The sequence below is a fragment of the Phymastichus coffea genome, unplaced genomic scaffold (genome assembly GCF_024137745.1).
Source record: "Phymastichus coffea isolate CEN01 unplaced genomic scaffold, Cenicafe_Pcof_1.1 PCOF00208, whole genome shotgun sequence".
Taxonomy (NCBI): Eukaryota; Metazoa; Arthropoda; class Insecta; order Hymenoptera; family Eulophidae; genus Phymastichus; species Phymastichus coffea.
The window spans coordinates 155,209-174,117 of record NW_026707019.1 but is presented as its reverse complement, the minus strand read 5'-3'; the positions used below and the strand labels follow the sequence as shown (position 1 = coordinate 174,117).

General features: G+C 42.8%; 1 protein-coding gene across 1 annotated transcript; it reads right to left on the bottom strand.

Annotated features, from left to right (window-relative positions):
- Positions 1 to 7,694: 7,694 nt before the first annotated feature.
- Positions 7,695 to 11,576, bottom strand: LOC131674012 (uncharacterized). The gene is made up of 3 exons (XM_058952439.1): positions 10,677 to 11,576; positions 10,552 to 10,606; positions 7,695 to 10,456 (listed from the first exon to the last, which is right to left on the bottom strand). Exons 1-3 carry the CDS (start codon positions 11,574 to 11,576, stop codon positions 7,695 to 7,697), a joined length of 3,717 nt encoding a protein of 1,238 aa, XP_058808422.1.
- Between the last annotated feature and the right edge of the window lie 7,333 nt (positions 11,577 to 18,909).

Sequence of the window (18,909 nt, the reverse complement as noted above, 5' to 3'; positions counted from 1 at the left end):
CCCCTTTTCGACACTGCCATCCCCACAATCATCGCTGGCGACTTCAACGCCAAGCATGGAACATGGGGCTGTCGTGTGAAAAATCCCAAAGGTACTAAACTACTCAACTTGATGTACTCTCATAGCTTCTCCATCTAGGCCCCCTCTGAACACACCCGTTTTCCAGGTGGCACCACTTCCAGTTCAGACATCCTAGACATTTTCCTCACCAAACATCTCAATCTCTCAAATGACCCACGCTCAATCTTCGCTCTTAGCTCCGATCACAATCCTGTAATCATGGAAATACCCGGCTCCAGCGAGTAATCAACTCCAACAGTCACCAAATTCGACTGGCTTGCTCTCCAATATTACCTAGAAACCTCTTCCTTCAAGTGCCAACCACTACACACAACCACTGACATTGACAATGCTGTCCATACCTTGACACTAGAGATCAAGTCTAAAATTGAACTCTCATCCAAATCTTCTACAATCTCCCAGTCCAATCCACAAATCTCTCCCGAGGTTAAGGCACTCATCAGTAGAAAAAACCGTCTGCGCAAGCGCCTGCAACGCTCTGGTAACGACTCCCTTCGTCCAAAACTCAATGCCCTCAAACGTGAAGTCAATGAAGCCTTCCAACTCTTCCGCGAGTCATCATTCAACAAATACATCAATCAGGCCGAATCCAACCCCAAACGCACTTGGAAAGTGATTAAATCACTTCGCAACAGACAACCCTACTCTGCCCCCCTTTTCAGTAATGGACAGACCCTCTCTGCCGATGAAGAAAAGGCTAACATTTTTGCCGAGTCTCTACAAGATCAATGCTCCCCATTTCCTGTTCATGAGGACTTCGCGCACTTCCACTCCCATGTTACGGCCACAGTCTGCAACTTCATTTCTACTAACCCTGACATCCAACCTACCTCCCCCAAAGAGGTGGCTGAAGCCATAAAATCACTCCTAAACAACAAAGCCCCAGGACACGATGGTATCCCCAACGGCGTACTGAAAATTCTCCCCCGCATCCACATCGTAGCTATTTGCAACATTTTTAACTCAATGATGCGGCTACAATATTTTCCTAAGGTCTGGAAGGAAGCAACTATCATCTGCATCCCACAAGCTGGCAAACCTCTGAACCAGGTGTCCAGCACAGATCCATTAGCCTTCTCTACACCCTAAGCAAGGTCACGGAGAGCATCATCCTCACTCGTCTCAACAAATTTGTTTCCGACAAAGACATTCTTCCTGACTTCCAACATGGCTTTCGCCACCACCATGGCACCTGCCACCAACTCCTCCGAGTTTCCGAATTCATTGCAGGCAACCGCAATCTCGACAAACAAACCTCCATGCTCCTCCTGGACGCCAAACAAGCCTTCGACAGAGTCTGGCACGACGGACTTCTGTTCAAACTCATTGAACTCGATCGCCCGCACTATCTAATCGGTCTGCTCAAATCTTTTCTCTCCAACAGAACCTTCAGGATCCGTGTAGGTAAACACCTATCTTCACCGCAACCTATCACCGCGGGTGTTCCCCAAGGTTCCAAACTCTCTCCATGCCTCTTTAGCATTTACTGCTTCGACCTCCCTACCCAGAGAAACATATTTCTAGCCTAATATGCTGACGACACCGACGTGCTTTATACCGGTAAAGTCATCAAACACTGTACCTCTGTCCTCAACAAATTCTTATCTACCCTGCTCAATTGGTACCTCAAATGGGGCTTCCACCTCAACTTGGCCAAGTCCGAAGCAGTCTACTTTTCTCGTCATCATAACCCTCCTGACAATATTTATATCGGCGGTCACAAAATCCCATAGAGTAACTTTGCTAAATACTTGGGCGTAGTATTCGACAGAAAACTCAACTGGATTAAACAAATCCAAGCCGTTCGCAACAAGACAAACAGTGCCTTCTTCTCTCTCAAACCATTCTTTTCTAATAAGACTATCTCCCAGCGCACCAAACTACGTGCCTTCAACGCCATCATCCGCATCATCAGCACTTACGCTATTCTTGTCTGGGGTACAGCAGCCCATCTTGATAAACTCAATGGCACTTACATGAGAATCCTCCGTACCTCTCTGCAGTTTCCCTGGTTCATCAGAAACGCCCAAATTCTGAGGGAAACTGGTCTCCCCTCTATCCGCGACGCTGCGGCCACCTACGCGAATAACCTTCGCGCCTCTATCTCAACACACGCCAACCCATCTATCAACTACCTGGCCTCCTTAGTCAGCAAACCATCTGACAGGGTCAGAAGACCCTGCTCTTTCCTCATCCCCCCCCCTCTTCCCCCCACCCTTAACAATTTTCCGCTTCAGCGACCACCCTCCGCCAGCCCCCGCTGATCGGATTTTCACTTCTGGTGGTTTATAACCTTCGGGTTAGTAACCGACGAGGAGGGGTTTTAGCCGGCAGGCGCCCACGAAATTTCGTAGGTGAATCCGGCATATCCCAAAACCTCTATCTCTGGGAATCTTTTGAAGATTTCCCCTCCTCGGCCTATCAAAAAAAAAAAAAAAAAAAACCTAACGGCCACAGTTCTATTTCTCGGCTTGTCTATCTCCCACCCCTATTTCTGCTAGGTTTCCCTGCTTCCAACTGTGGCTACTAGGTTCGCTCTAAAGAAATCCAGTGCATGGTCTAGCATACCTTAAGCAATCTCCTATTCATCTTTGGTATGGCTTCACTCACCAAAACACAAAACTTGGTTAGGTACTGCACATGTAGCAGAATGTTAGATTTGCTTCCTGCAGCGTTGCCAGATTTTGAAAAATGATGCTTTGAAAATTCATACGGGATGACAGAATCAATGACCGGCGACTGTACAAGTAAATGTGTAAAAACGAAAATGTATAATATGGAACCGGTGTCACGAGTCATTAACAGAATCACCTTATCTACGGTTTAATTAATACAAGAGAAAAACATAAATATGTGTAAATTCTTTAAGAATACATGTGGCATCATCGTTAATTAATATCACTTGTTTTATATATTTTAGGACAGTTATCCGATATCAGAAGATATAGAGGACTTTGCAGGTAGTAGTGACGAAGAAGAAGATTTTAAAAATCTATCTATTAATAACGATGAGTTTGATAAAAGTAAATTTAAAAAATTAGATAATATTATATATAATAAAGAATACAATATGGTGAAACATTCACAAATAGGCCTTAGTAAATTAGAAATGATTTTGTCGATAATGAAGTATTGTCAAAAATATAATATCTCGATTCCAGGTATAGTAGATTTGTTTAAAATGCAAAATATGTTTCTTAACAAGAAAATTTTTCCTCAGAATCGTTATGAAGTCGATAGCCTATTCAATCCAGAAGGTGGTATTGATTATCATGTCGTATGTCCGACGTGTAATATTTATATTGGAACATTTAGTAACAAACAGCGGACAACTTTTTGCGAAGTGTGCGATGAACACATAAATTTGAAAGATCCATCATTCACTAATTATTTTGTGATTATCGATGTGGCAAGTAAGATAAGAAATTTGATCGAAACTAATAGTGATTTCTATATTGATATTGTATCTCGACGAAACAAAGAACTAACTGTTCATTTGAGGGATATTGGCGATCATCAAAAATACAAAAAATTTGTAGCATCGTTGCCAATTAATAGGAGAGAATCTTATATCAGTGTTACGTTTAATAGCGATGGATCGCCAACTTTTAAAAGTTCAAAATATTCCATCTGGCCAATACAAATTGTTGTAAACGAAGTACCGCAAGATATTCGTTCTACGCAAAGCATAACTTGTGCATTGTGGTTTGGACGTGACAAGCCAAACATGACATATTTTCTACGTCCCTTTGTTGATTATATTAATAAACTTACGAGAAACGGTATAACATGTGAACTGCAAAATGAAAAAAGGAATCTCCATCTTTACGCATTATGTTGTGTAGATGCTGTCGCACGGGCACCTATGAAGGGTACCGTTCAATTTAATGGTTATTATGGCTGTAATTAGTGTTTGCATCCAGGTGTACGTATTCGCCATGATACTGGATACGTTATGAAGTATCCGATAATGGATGAACATCCTGAAAAGAGAACAGTAAATAACACATTTGCACTAATGCGAAGATCAGTTGATTGGGATGCTCCTATTCTTGGCATCAAAAACGTAACTAGTTTGTTACTTATGAATAATTTCGACATCGTTGATGGGTTTGTTCCAGATCCACTGTACTGCGTTGATGCAGGTGTAGGTAAACAATTTTGCAACTATTGGATGGTTTCATCTGATATGCCGTACTCGGTGCCGAAGAGTATAATTAAAAAAATTGATCGATACATAAAAAACTTCAAAGTACCTACACAACTTGTACGATTATCACGTTCCGTAAATGAACGAGCCTATTGGAAAGCGGCAGAATGGTCAAATTGGATCCTTTTTTACAGCTTACCAATATTCAAATATATATCACAAGAAATTCCACATTTTGATGTGTATATGAATCACTGGTCTCTGTTAGTTGAAGCATATTACTTATTATTAAAAAATGAAGTAAATATAACGGAGTTACAGGAAGCAGATTTACTGTTGAAAGAATTTGTATTCAAAGTCCAAATTCTGTATGGTAAAGACGCAATGTCGTTTAACGTCCATCAACTACTACATTTAACTCAAAGTGTTGCTGATTGGGGCCCGTTGTATGCGCATAGCGATTATGTATTTGAATCAGGTAATGGAAAATTAAAACGAACTATTTATGCAGCCAAAGGTGTATTGAGTCAGGTATGTCGACATGTATGTTTTGAAGAAAGTATAATGATATTACAAAAACATGTTGAAAGTACTGAAGATTCAACGTGTTTAGAGTACGTGAGATATTTAGAAGGTGGATTTGTTAAAAAAACTGTTAAGTTTACTTACAGATATTTTGGAAGAACAGTTGTAAATAAGAATTATATGGAACAGTTTGAGTTACCGATAAATCAAGTGAGAGCCTACGTAAAAATGGTTAAGGATAAATGTTTATTTAAGACATGTGAAAAATTATTGTATAGATCAGATAATGCTTTTGCAATGCTGAAAAATGGCTATTTTATACAGATTCAGCAGTTTCTTATCAATTTTAAGGACGGAAAAGAGTACACTGTATACAAAAAAATAGAAGTAAGTAATGATCCAATCAGTAACAAGTTAATCTGCATAAAACAAGTCCTTGGAATGAGCTTAGATATTGATATAACAGAAACCAAAAATATTGACAAACTATGCGTTTATTTCAGTATTGACTGTAACGATTACATTTCATCTGTTCCTATCATGTATTGTAAAAAAAATATGAATTCTCAGTGTTTGTACTTTCTATTATTACGAATTTTTTTATTCTACAGAGTGGGCCATTTTAACCGACCCAGTGAATTTTCTCGGAAACTATGGGAGATAGTGAAAAACGATTGAGAAGAATGTTGTTCTACTTGGAAGAATACATATCCCTGTGACCATGCCTTTATCCTTTGAAGTCATGTTCAAGGTCAACTTGGTTTTTATAATAGGAACTTTTATATTCGACCTCGAATTTAGAAAGAGCAGGGAATTCTACTTTTATATGAGATAAGCGAGGGATCAGATAAGCCCTTCAATATTATGTAAAGGACAGTTTTCGTAAAACATGACCTCAAAAGTAGAAGACAAAAGTCATGAAATTATTGCTATTTAAAAGTCAACAACTTTAGTCAGAAATATTTAATGCTGAACACAATTCTTGCTCGGTTATTCGAATGTAAAAATTAAGAGAAAAATAAACATAATGTCAACCTGTATAGGTTACCCGGACCCCGCACATTACCTCATCTAAATGTAGAATATCCCGCTCTTTCTGTATCCGGGGTAAAAAAAAGGAGTTACTATTGAAAATAATTAACTTTGAAACTGACCTTCAAGTTCATAAGAATGTCCCCCTCAAATTTGAGCAACTTTCATTTGAACCGTTTTTCGCTAAATCCCATAATGTCCGATAAAAGTCGATCTTGATCGATTAAAATGGCCCACGGTTTACACCAAGATATTATGAAGTACTAACTTGATTTTAAGTATTAACATTAGTAGTGGTTTGAGTCGGTCTACTATTTAAAGCTATGAAATATAAAATAAATCAATTTTACTGATCTAAAAATTCAATTTTAGATACTAAAGAAATCTAATTGTATTACCTAATTACGATCGATAATAATTTGTACGATAACCATTGTTTTGTTGTTATGATAATATTCAAATACCTTAGGTGGTATTTGATCAATTGTTATTTTTTGTTAGAATTTTTTTACGATTTTTAGTTAAGTTAATGATGTAATGGTTTAATTAGAAAGACAGAAAGAATGAGACACTATTTGTGGAAAAAGCCTGCAAGGCATAAAAAACCACTTTATTTTAAAATGCACTGATAATGAACGGATTGATACAAAATGGAATTATAAAAGAGATTAAAAAACGAGTGACGTCGCACAAAAAGACTCGTACGCACGCCGGTATTCGTTAAAACAAGGAGATAAAACGCGCGCAGAGAAATTCACTAACCACGTGGCCGTACGCGAACCGAGAGCTCTTAAACGCACACACACACTTTCACACAACTAATTCTGCTATCGAAGTGACGATGATCTAGCTGATGTTCGACCCGGTGAAGCCGAACAAGTTGTATTGGCGATGAGGAGACCAATCACAAGAGTTTGTTGTTTGTTGAGAAGCGTGGGCTTCTGATGATTGATTGAGAAACGTGGGTTTCTCGTTAGTTGAGAAGCGTGGGCTTCTGTTGTTGATTGAGAAACGTGGGTTTCTCGTTAGTTGAGAAGCGTGGGCTTCTGTTGTTGTTTGACTGGTTAATAATCTGTTGTAGGTTGTTGCTATTGTTGGAATCGCTGACTGTTACTTTCGTTGTTGCTAACGGACACGGCGAACAAAGACTCCGTCCGCGGAGCGCAAGTGAGAGCTGCGCACGCGATCACTAGCTGCTCTTGACTGACTAACTGACTATTCGTTTCCGTGCGCTCTCTCACTCGCCGGTAACAAAATCGCGGGAATCAAGCCCGTAAGGTGGCGCCGCCTAGTCGCCTTTGCGCGCGCCTACCTCCACACTCACACATACGCACACATACATTGTGACGACGGAACATGCTCCCGGGGGAGGCTGCGGAATACAGATTTATCTAATCTTATGAAGCAGATTATGTTAATAATACAATGAACGCTTAATCTAGAAGTGACTGAACATATCACAGAACGCATTTACAAATCTTTGGTTGCTTGACAAGTTGGATTACAAGTTAACAAGTAAGAGACAATTTCCATTGGAGGGATTGCCCTGTTGATTAGGTAATGAGGATATGGTTAAGACTAGGTAAACAACAAAGGAACGTATTTACAAGTATGTACATGGTAATTAGGCTAACTATGATCGATCCTAGTCTAATTAGAACCTCAACGTCTCCTAATCCAGTTCTACAGACCGGATATCACGTCTCAAAAAACTTTGAGCTTCTGGCTGTGAAAATATTCCGAATTTCACCATTCTCGGACCAGGCTTAAGCTGTATTCTCAGAATACAGCGGCCTCTCAGAATACGATAGGGTTCGACTCATTTATGGCAAACCCAATCGCGCACATCTGGGGCCAATCAACGATTCGAATTTGGAAGTTGTTGAGGAACTATGGGGGGACTGCTCTATCGTTCGGTCGGTAAGATACATAATCGAGTAATATTGCGCTTGTAGACTCCAGCTGTAGTTTTTACAGAAGCTACTCGAGCGATGCCGTCACTCCCAGGAAAGACCTCGAGGATTACGCCCAGTGGCCACCTTGCACAATGTGTTAGGTCATCCATCATGAGAACAACCAGTCCAGGTTTAATTTCTGAGTTTGACGTATGCCATTTTTGTTGTAATTGGATCTCATGGAGATATTCTCTATGCCACTTCATCCAGAAGTTTTGTCGGGCTTGGATCATGAAGTTGGTGGTCGACAGACGATTGCTTGTAACTGAAATCAAAGATTCCTCGGGTAAGACATTGAATGGGCGTCCGATTAACAGATGCGCAGGTGTAATAGCTAGTGGGTCATTGGGGTCAGCTGAAAGAGCACACAAAGGTCGCGAATTCAATATCGCTTCAATTTCGATTAAGAATGTTTCTAGTTGTTCAAACGTAAGTTGTTTGTCTAGTATCCGCTTAAGATGATGTTTAAAACTCTTTACAGCTGCCTCCCAAAGACCTCCAAAGTGGGGCGACAAGGGAGGGTTGAAATGCCATTGTATTCTTTTCGTGATAGCATGTTCGCCCACCCTTTCGCGAAATTCAGGTTTCTCGAAAAGGTCGTAAAGCTCCTGAAGCTGTCTGTCTGCACCCACGAAATTGGTGCCGTTATCGGAATATACATTACTTGGTATGCCTCGGCGTGAGACGAACCGACGGAAAGCAATCAAAAAACCTTCAGTAGACAAATCTGATACGAGTTCGATGTGGACGGCCTTTGAAGCTAAACAGATAAAAACACTACCGTAGACCTTTAGGAAGGACTTATTTCGATTTTTCTTTTCTTTAATGAGCATGGGCCCAAAGAAATCAACACCGGTGTGATCAAAGGCAGGAGATCCCTCTACTCTGGCCTTAGGTAAATTTCCCATCTGAGCATGAGCTGCTGGTGGTTTTTGACGAATACAGTCTACGCAACTATGAATGATTTTTCGGATTTGTCTCTTTCCGTTGATGATGAAAAATTTGGACCTAATCGCGTAAAGTGTAGTTTGAATTCCGGCATGCAAATTGGAACGATGAACTTTACGAATTAATAGATTAGTTATGTGGTGGTCTCGGGGCAATAAAATTGGATGTTTTTGATCATATGGAAGATCAGCCTCCTTCAAACGCCCCCCCACGCGAATGAGACCCTGATCATCTATGAACGGAGTTAGCTTGTCGAAGCTAGTTCCCTTGCGACATGATCCAGATGAATTTGATAACTGACGAAGTTCTAGTGAAAATCTTTCTTGTTGAAGAAGCTTGAGAATTTTAGTTTCAGAAGCTGCAACCTCAAGAACTAGTAATGGAGGCATCAACGCTATGATCTTTCTAATTCGGTTCGAGGGATCCGTAATTTCGGGAAACAACCGAATGCGTTGGTTTGGGTTTCTACACGTGAGTTTCCATCGCGAGACATATGCTATTATCCTGGTGAAACGATCATAGGAAGAAAAACGTGAATAGATTTCACTGAATGAAGAAACTGGAACTGGATTGGTTACTAAACAGGTTCCTTGTTTGAGTCCTGGTAAGTCTTTGGGAGAGAGATGAGCAGATGTCGGCCAATCGCGCGGTGGAAGAGCAAGCCACGGGGGACCCGAAGTCCAGAGTGAATTATTAATAAACTCGGATGGCAACTGACCTCTAGACAGAGCGTCCGCCGGGTTGTCCTCCGAACGCACGTGCCGCCATTCGACCTGGTCTCCTAACGTTTGAATGTCGGCAACTCTGTTTGACTCAAAAACTCTTAGCAGGTGCGGGGCCTTTCTTAACCAGGCCAGAACAATGGTGGAATCGGACCAAAAAATAGTTTGATTGATCGGGAAGTTGAATTGGGGTTTAGCCTCTACATAAAGTTTCTTAAGAAGAGAAGCGGAACACAACTCTAACCTAGGAATGGTTACCCCTTTCAGAGGCGCGACTCGCGACTTGCTGCAAATCAACCTAATCACTACCGTATTGGTGGAATCTGAGGATCTAAGGAACATGCAGGCTCCATATCCGTAAGAGCAGGCATCACAAAATCCAAGAACTTGAACTTGAATTGGATTAGAAACTAGGAATTGTCGAGGGAACGACACTTGTCTTAATAGTGCAAGTTCGCTGGTCAGCGATTTCCATTTGAACGAGATGTCTTGTGGAAGCGACTCGTCCCAGGTAATCTTTGCCTTCCAGCAATCTTGGATCAAGACTTTGGCATACAATACGACTGGTCCTAAAAGGCCAAGAGGGTCATAAATCTTAGATGTTTCAGATAAAAGTAAGCGCTTTGTGGAGGTGGCTTGAGCGTCAACGACGTTGGTAGAATACTGAAGAAGATCTTGTTTGGAATCCCATACGATGCCTAACATTTTTTGGATGGGATCTTCCTTGATCACGCAATCTAAATCAAAGATGGTTTTGTCGATACTATCTAAAGCAGACGAGTGATTAGAGGCCCATTTTCGAATGGCAAAACCTCCTCTACGTAACAACGCTATCATCTCGTCGCGAATCGCCAAGATCTCCTCAAGAGTTTCTCCGCCTGACACGAGATCATCGACATAAAAATCACGGAGTAATATTTTGCTAGCTCGTGGGAAGTCCTTGGCTTCATCGCGAGCGAGCTGTTGAATGGTCCGGATTGCTAAGAATGGAGCTGAAGCAGTACCAAAAGTTACGGTATTGAGTTGACAAGTCGACAGTTTTCCTTCAACACGCCATAAGAGCCTTTGGAATTTCCTATCGTCTGGATGTATGAGAATTTAACGGTACATTTTTTCTATGTCCGCCGTGATAACGTACGTATGAGTCCGGAACCTAAGCACTTGCTCAAAGATGGTGTTTTGCAAGGTGGGGCCTACCATCAGGACATCGTTGAGAGAGATTCCCGTTGAAGTTTTCGATGAAGCGTCAAAAACAACTCGAACCTTGGTGGTTTCGCTGGATTGTTTGATCACCGCATGATGAGGTAAATAATAGCTGTCCTCGGAGTCTTCGCTTAGACTCATGTGACCTAAAGTGAGATACTCGTTCATCACCTTTGAGTACTCTACCTTTAACGACGGGTCCCTTTCAAACCTTCTTTCTAGAAAATGAAAACGCTTGAGCGCTTGCGATTTGGATTCACCGAGTTTGAATTTGGAATCTCTAAAGGGAAGACGCACAATATAACGCCCGGAAGGATCGCGCTGAGTGTGATTGAGGAAATGTTGCTCGCAAGCAACATCGTCTCGTGACTTAATCGGTTCGTGATCGAAGTCTTCAATAAGCCAGAAACGCTCAACGAGTTTGTCTAATTTAGTTAAGTTGCACCGAGCTGAGTTTGGAGATGGTTGGTCCCTGACCCCTCCTGCTACAACCCAACCCAGACTAGTTTTTTGCAAGATGATTTCTGATTCCTTGTGTCGGAGTTTAATTTGACCTACAGCTAATACTGACAAGGTAGTACTGGATGATAAAAGAATGTCGATGGACTTTGGTAAATGAAATTGAGGATCAGCGAGTTTTAGATTTTTTGGAATGTCAAAGAGTTTGCGAGGAAAAGTGTCGTTAGGCACAGCATCAGCAATTCTAGGTACAATCAAAAAACGAACTGGAAAATTTGAATTATTGTAATTTGAATGAACACTGGTTTGAATGAATTTGTTAACAGCCGTGGATAAGCCATCGACTGCTTCAATGTTTACTGAGCAAGGTGAATTAGGTAAGGCCAGAGAATTTGCAAAGGTTTCAGTTATCAAATTTACGGTAGAACAAGAATCCAAAAGTGCTCGTGCCACGACCAAATTACCTCGTTTATCCTTGAGCTTAACGAGAGCTGTTGTCATCAGCTGTGAATCTGCAGGAAAAGCTATCGAGGTGTAGGATTTATGGACTAGTCATGCTTGTGGAGTATTGGAGCTTGAGGTATCTTTGTTACCCTTGGGTTTGGAACCTGTATCCGAATGAAGTAATGTATGGTGATTCTTCCCACAAGGCTTGTTATCAACCCGATATCTACAATGTTTATCGCTACTACAAGGGCGAGGATGTTTCCAAAGGCAATTGAAGCAAAGATCGTTCTGTTTTGCGAATCTCCAACGCTCTTGAACTTCAAGAGACTTGAAGGCATCGCACTTAAACAATCGATGAGTACCCTTACATTTTGGACAGGGTAAATTGACAGACGCAGGAGCTGGTGATGTGGATGCATTAGAGGTAGTGGTGACTAAGGATTTAGCCCTTGATTTTGGGTTAGAGGTATCTATAGCAGATCCAGCCGGACGTTTTCTGGAGTTTGATGAGTAATCATTCGATTCATCAAAGGCTTCTTGTTTGAAAATTGCCTTCTGGATGAACTGGAATAAAGACTCTAGAGAAGGGAGTTGATTAACTTCTAATTTGTCATTCCAACGCCCAAAGAGGTAAGGGGGCAAGCACCTCTCAATGATCCTCACGACAATCTCGTCGCTTGGTTGTGCGTCAATTCGCTTCAAGACATTGAGATGTTGACGAGCGGTGTCATAAAGATCAGAGAGAGCCACTCCCTTGCTATTCCTATCTCCCCTAAGCTTAGGAAGATCCAGAATCGCGTTTAGGTGACGATTAGCTACAATCCGTTTGTGATCGTATGAATCTAGCAAGGCTTGCCACGCATTGGCATAGTCATCCGCGCATGGATCGTATTCCTGGACTTTGCTACGAGCACTACCAGTTAAAAGGGAAAAAAGCTGTCCGGCCTTGAAATCATCGCTAAGGTCGGTTCGGTTGTGAACGAGGGTAACAAAGTTGCTTTTGAATATGGCCCAATTCTTGCGCGATCCATCAAATTTCTCTATGGTAATATCCGGAAGTCTGGGTCTATCCTGCCACTCGGTGATTGTAATGTTGCTGTTGTTCAAGGTAGAATGAGCTGAAGGTCCTTCAAATAATACCGTAGTTGAAGTTGCTACCTCGTAATAAAGGTTAGATAGCTCTTGGAATGACTCGATAAGAGCATGCGTTGGTTGGAGTTTGAAAAGCTCTTCATTGAGCTGACTGTACTCATCGTAGAAGCTCTCGACTCGTTTAAGTCGTAACTTAGCGTTAGTGGGATTTGGGTTGTCTTTCAAATAATCCGCTAACACCTTCACATACCTTTCAAGGGACTGAAATTTAGTGGCGATTTGCTCCACTCGAAGCGTTTGATCGTTTGATAAATTCATAGTATCTAGCTTTATCAAATCAATAAAACAAAAAAAATCAGATGTGATTTTAATGACTAAAAACAATTTAAAATGGAATGAATTTAAAAAACGAAACGTTAATTGTGTAGAGAACATGACTATGAGAATTACGCTAATAATTTTAAAAGCGTTGTTTGAGTTCGTTGAACTCCGTGCCTAAAATTATTTTGCTCGCTAAGCGCACGACATTAAAGGGGATTCAATTTCAATAAAATGACGCATCGCTAATATGATTTCGTTATGCGGTCGCTGTAACGCACGCAGCAATAACGCGCGTTGAAATGATGTGTTGCAAATGTGATTTCGTTATGCGGTCGCTGCAACGCACGCAGCGACAACGCGGATTCGAACAAATGTCCGAAAATTCAAATCAATAAATAAGTGGATGAAAATAGTCGTAAATTTCAAATAAACAAAAGTCTTATCTTAGTTATTCCCGCGATGCAGAGGCTCCACTGGGCGATGAGGCTTCCTTAGTTGAGAGTGACGGTTGTATGCTAATAGATGATGTCGACAAAGAACGAAATTGAATGTTGTAGTTAAAACTGCGACAAGTCTGCGCTTGCCTTTCAACGGCGTGTTCGCGCCGAATTCTCAGAGGTCAACGAGTACTAACACACTGTGTTTATACGATGCGCGCGGTCACTTGTTTTCGCATGACGTCACTCGCGCACAAAGGAAACGATCGGTATTCAAACCTCACAGGAGGCACCATGTTTTGTTGTTATGATAATATTCAAATACCTTAGGTGGTATTTGATCAATTGTTATTTTTTGTTAGAATTTTTTTACGATTTTTAGTTAAGTTAATGATGTAATGGTTTAATTAGAAAGACAGAAAGAATGAGACACTATTTGTGGAAAAAGCCTGCAAGGCATAAAAAACCACTTTATTTTAAAATGCACTGATAATGAACGGATTGATACAAAATGGAATTATAAAAGAGATTAAAAAACGAGTGACGTCGCACAAAAAGACTCGTACGCACGCCGGTATTCGTTAAAACAAGGAGATAAAACGCGCGCAGAGAAATTCACTAACCACGTGGCCGTACGCGAACCGAGAGCTCTTAAACGCACACACACACTTTCACACAACTAATTCTGCTATCGAAGTGACGATGATCTAGCTGATGTTCGACCCGGTGAAGCCGAACAAGTTGTATTGGCGATGAGGAGACCAATCACAAGAGTTTGTTGTTTGTTGAGAAGCGTGGGCTTCTGATGATTGATTGAGAAACGTGGGTTTCTCGTTAGTTGAGAAGCGTGGGCTTCTGTTGTTGTTTGACTGGTTAATAATCTGTTGTAGGTTGTTGCTATTGTTGGAATCGCTGACTGTTACTTTCGTTGTTGCTAACGGACACGGCGAACAAAGACTCCGTCCGCGGAGCGCAAGTGAGAGCTGCGCACGCGATCACTAGCTGCTCTTGACTGACTAACTGACTATTCGTTTCCGCGCGCTCTCTCGCTCGCCGGTAACAAAATCGCGGGAATCAAGCCCGTAAGGTGGCGCCGCCTAGTCGCCTTTGCGCGCGCCTACCTCCACACTCACACATACGCACACATACATTGTGACGACGGAACAACCATAAAGTTTATTGCTTTACTCTTGTTCTTACTGAATATGTATTAAACTTAATTTATAACTGAACCGCCGAGTACATTTAAATTGATTTACATATCCTCTATTCCAATCTCGCGCGGACAAACCAAGAGACCGCCCGAACGAGAGGCGTCTCGCTGTGACTAGCCCACGACTAACATCAATAAGGTAAGCCTAAATGTAACTAAATCCATTTTGGATTTCCAGCTGGATTTTTGCAATAGGGATGTACTAATACTACTCACAATGGCGTTAAGTGCGCGGATTTTGGTGGGCTGGCATATGTTTTTGTTTGTAAAAAAGGGTTTAAGGGAGGCGAAAGCGCCGTTAGCCTTATTACGAACGGATAGAATTTGTTTGTTCCAGTTGAGCTTTCTGTCAAATATACCACTCCTAGATATTTGGTAGATTTACTCCACTGGATTTTATGGGAACCGAAAATGAGGTTATCGAGGGGGATGTCGTGATAGGAGAAAAATAAAGCTTCAGATTTAGCTTCGTTGAGGTTAAAGCCCCATTTATGGTACCATTTTAGGAGATCTGGGATATATTTGTTGAGAACTGAAGAACAGAACTTCTTAGTCTTGGAGGGTTATAGGAGGGTCACGTCGTCGGCGTATTGGGCGGTCATCATATTAGTTTGGGAGGGAATGTCATTGCAAAAGATGTTAAATAGAGAGGGGGAGAGTTTTGAGCTCTGAGGGACACCAGCGGTGACCTTTTGGGGCGAGAAGAGAAATTTGCCAACCCGAACTTTAAAGGTCCTGTCGGTAAGGAAGAATTTTATGAGGCCGATCAGATAGAGGGGGCAATCAAGCTTTAAGAGCTTGAAAATGAGGCCGTTGTGCCAAACTCTATCGAAGGCTTGTTTGACTTCTAGAAGAAGCATGGAGGTGTGTTGTCTTTTGTTCCGGTTGTCCGCGATGAACTCGGAAACCCAGAGAAGTTGGTGGCAAGTATCGTGAAAGTGTTGGAAGTCGGGGAGTATTTTTTTTCGCGATGAATTGGTTGAGGCGTGAGAGGATGATGTTTTCCGTAACTTTGCTGAGTGGGCTGAGAAGGCTGATTGGTCTGTAGCTTGAGGCTTGATTAAGGGGTTTTGCAGCTTCGGGGAGGCAGATAATTGTGGCTACTTTCCAAGTTTTTGGGAAGTATTGTATAGTCGCATCATTTCATTGATGATGTTACAGATAGATACGATGTGGATGCGAGGGAGAATTTTTAGGACACTGTTCGGATTACCATCAAGTCCAGGGGCTTTACGGTTTCGAAAGGCTTTAATCACGTCAGAGACTTCTCTGGGAGAGGTTGGTTGGAATTCGGGGTTGGAGGTGTTCAGATTGCGCACTGTTTCATTAACAGAGTCGTGGAAATTGGTGAAGTTTACGTGTGTGGGGAAAGGGAAGCATTGTTCTTTGAGGGAGTCCACGAAGATGTTCGCTTTGCCCTCTTCGGCAGAGAAGGATATTACGTTTTTGGTGAGAGGAGGCGAATAGGATTGACGGTTGCGTAGTGATTTAATCACTTTCCAGTAACGTCTTGGATTTTGTTCAGCTTCGGACATGTAGCTGTTGAAAATGGAATGGCGGGAGGCTTGTAGGGAATTATTCAATTCACGTTCGAGTTCGTTGAGCCTGGGGCGGTGGTGTGCATTTCCGGTTTTTTGGAAAAGTCTGCGGGTCTGATTTTTCCTGCGAATTAAATTACGGACTTTTGGAGGGATTCTCGCTTTGGAGGGGGGCGGGGAGAGGGCATGCTGCTAGCTAGCTTATTTTGTCCTTAATTTCCACTGTGAGGGCAACAACGGAGTCTTCGATGTCGGAGGTGGAGTGTATTTGCTGACATTTGAAGGAGGAGGTTTCGAGAAGGTATTGTAGGGTTAGCATGTCGATTTTATTTTCGCTGGGAATGTCGATTAAACTGAGGCCGGGGACTTCGAGAAGTACCGGGTAGTGATCTGAGTTCAGAGCAGAGATGGTACAGGGATCGTTTTCAAGGACGATATTCTTAGTGATAAAAATATTGTGAATGTTAGGGGTTTTGCTGGGGTCCCCAGGAAAGTGGGTGTGTTCTGCAGCGGCTTCAATCGAAAATTGATTGGCTAACAATAGGCGGAGAAGAGTTGTACCTTTGGAGGTTCTATTTTGGTAACCCCAGAAGCCGTGTTTAGTATTAAAGTCGCCAGCTAGAACAGTCGGGGTATCCGTGTTGAGAAAGGGGGTGATTTTGGAGAGATTATCTATATCTGGGGGGGAGTACCAGGTAATGATGCGTAAGGGTTTATCATTGTGGGTGATTTCAATTCCGTTAACTTCTAGGGAGGGGGCGGGAGTACTAATAGCTTTGTGCCTGAGGGAGTTGTGGACTAAAGTGGCGACACCGCCGAACTTGGAGTTGAGGTGATCGCATCTATAGACGGAGTAGATGGGGTTGAAAAGTTTTCGGTTGGGCTGGAGGTGGGCAATATCTACCGAGAGTCGTCGAGAAGATCACACAATTCCGCGACATTATTTTTGCCAACGGTCAGAAGGCCGTTTGCGTTCTAATTTAAAATGGTTATTTTAGGGTTCGGGGGGGGATCGTTGGAAGATGTCGGTGAAATTTTTGATAAACTCCCGAAAAAGCTGCAAGAGTGATGGATTGTCGGTAGCTGCAGCTTGAAGTGGAGGGGGGAGCTGGGGCCAGCTACTTGCGCATAAGTAAGGGGGCCACGGGGGGGAGAGGGTTGGGCTTGAGGGGAGGGCAGAGACGGTTGTGGTATGATCGAGTAGACTGGAGGGGGAGGAAGAGGCCGTGATGGCATCTGGTATGGCTGAGAGGAGGCAGGCAGCTCAGGGGGCTTTGCAATAGTTTGCCGTGTGTCGGAATTGTAGACAATGGCGGCATTGAGGAACTACGTTAAATTTACATTTGTACTCAACCTTGACGTTAATGCCGCCAAGGCATTTGAGCTCAAAAATCGAGTTAGCAGACGTAGTCCGTTTGAGGTGAACGTGGACTAGGGGCCAAATTTTTTCGCCGTTGCGCATACGCCGGACGGACTTGATGGGCAGGCCTTTTTTCGAGAGTTCGGCCTTAATTTCCTCGTCTGTGTGGTATTCGATGACACCGCGGATGACGTCCGCAAGGTCACGGTCTTGACGGACTTGGTGGGTGGAGTAATGAATTTTTTTGGCTTCCATTTTGGCGGTGAAATGACGGAAATCGACAATGAAGTTAAGGTAGATGCGTACGGAGTCGTTGGTAACGACTGTACGTCTAGCGGGGATGTCTTCGGAATCCATGTATTTTTTGAGCGAAAACCAACACTTTATTTGAATGAGTTGGATGGGAAGGGGGCGGCCCTTGGGGTCGGACTCGTCATCGAGATGACAAAGAGTTCATCGAAGAATCTGAGGAGATTTTTCTGTTTGGGAAGGCGTTTAGGCCGAGGCGATTTGAGCTCGCTCGTGTTCGACGAGCACTTAGTGGGCTGGGAGGGAAGTTGTTTGGTGACTGCTACGGGTGAGCAGTCCATAGAAGATGGAGGAGGATTGGCCTCGATGCAGTCGGAGGGAAGGGGAGAGCCGGCGGCAGAGGCTGCTGTTGCACGCAGGAGCGTTTGGGATAAAGCCAGAGCGTGGCTGTTGAATTTCGCGAGCTGGGCCTTGGCCTCAGCGAAAAAGGCATCGCGTTTAGCATGGAAATTGAGTAGACTAGCTCGCAAGTCAGCGATCTTATTCTCCCTTTCATCGGGGAAGGCATTGATGGGGAGTACAAGACTTACATGTGTTGTATGTGTTGTTTCAAGGTTGCGCATTTGTTGTTGTTGGAAAGTGGGTGAAGTCAGAGGGTGCTTCAATGGAGAGGCTATAGGAACATATTAGCCTGCGTGGGGAGTACCCTTTTGTGTTACGGGCGCGACAGCTCCAGAGGTTGTGCTTAGCGTTAAAATCACCAGCGAGAACGGTGGAGAGTTGGACTGCGTGGAGGGCCTAATTTCCTTAAGGTTATTGGTATCGGGAGGAGAGTAGCAGGAGATCACCCTTAACAATAACCCACAGGGGTTATCGGTATGGGTGACTTCTACTACGCAAACCTTGAGGGAGGGAGTAGGGGTGCTTATGGCTTTGTGTCTAAGGGTATTTCTAACTAGGGTGGCGACACCGCCGAACGAGGAGTTCGGTCGATCGCATCTGTAAAGAGAAAAGTAAGGGATGAAGAGCTATTGGTGAGGTTGGAGGTGGGTCTCAAAGATGCACGCAACATCCACCGAGAGTTCATCTAAACGGTCACAAAGTTCAGGGACCTTATTTTTGCCTTTGTCTGGGATGCCTCTGGCGTTTCAAATGAGGATAAGTAGTTTGGAGTTGC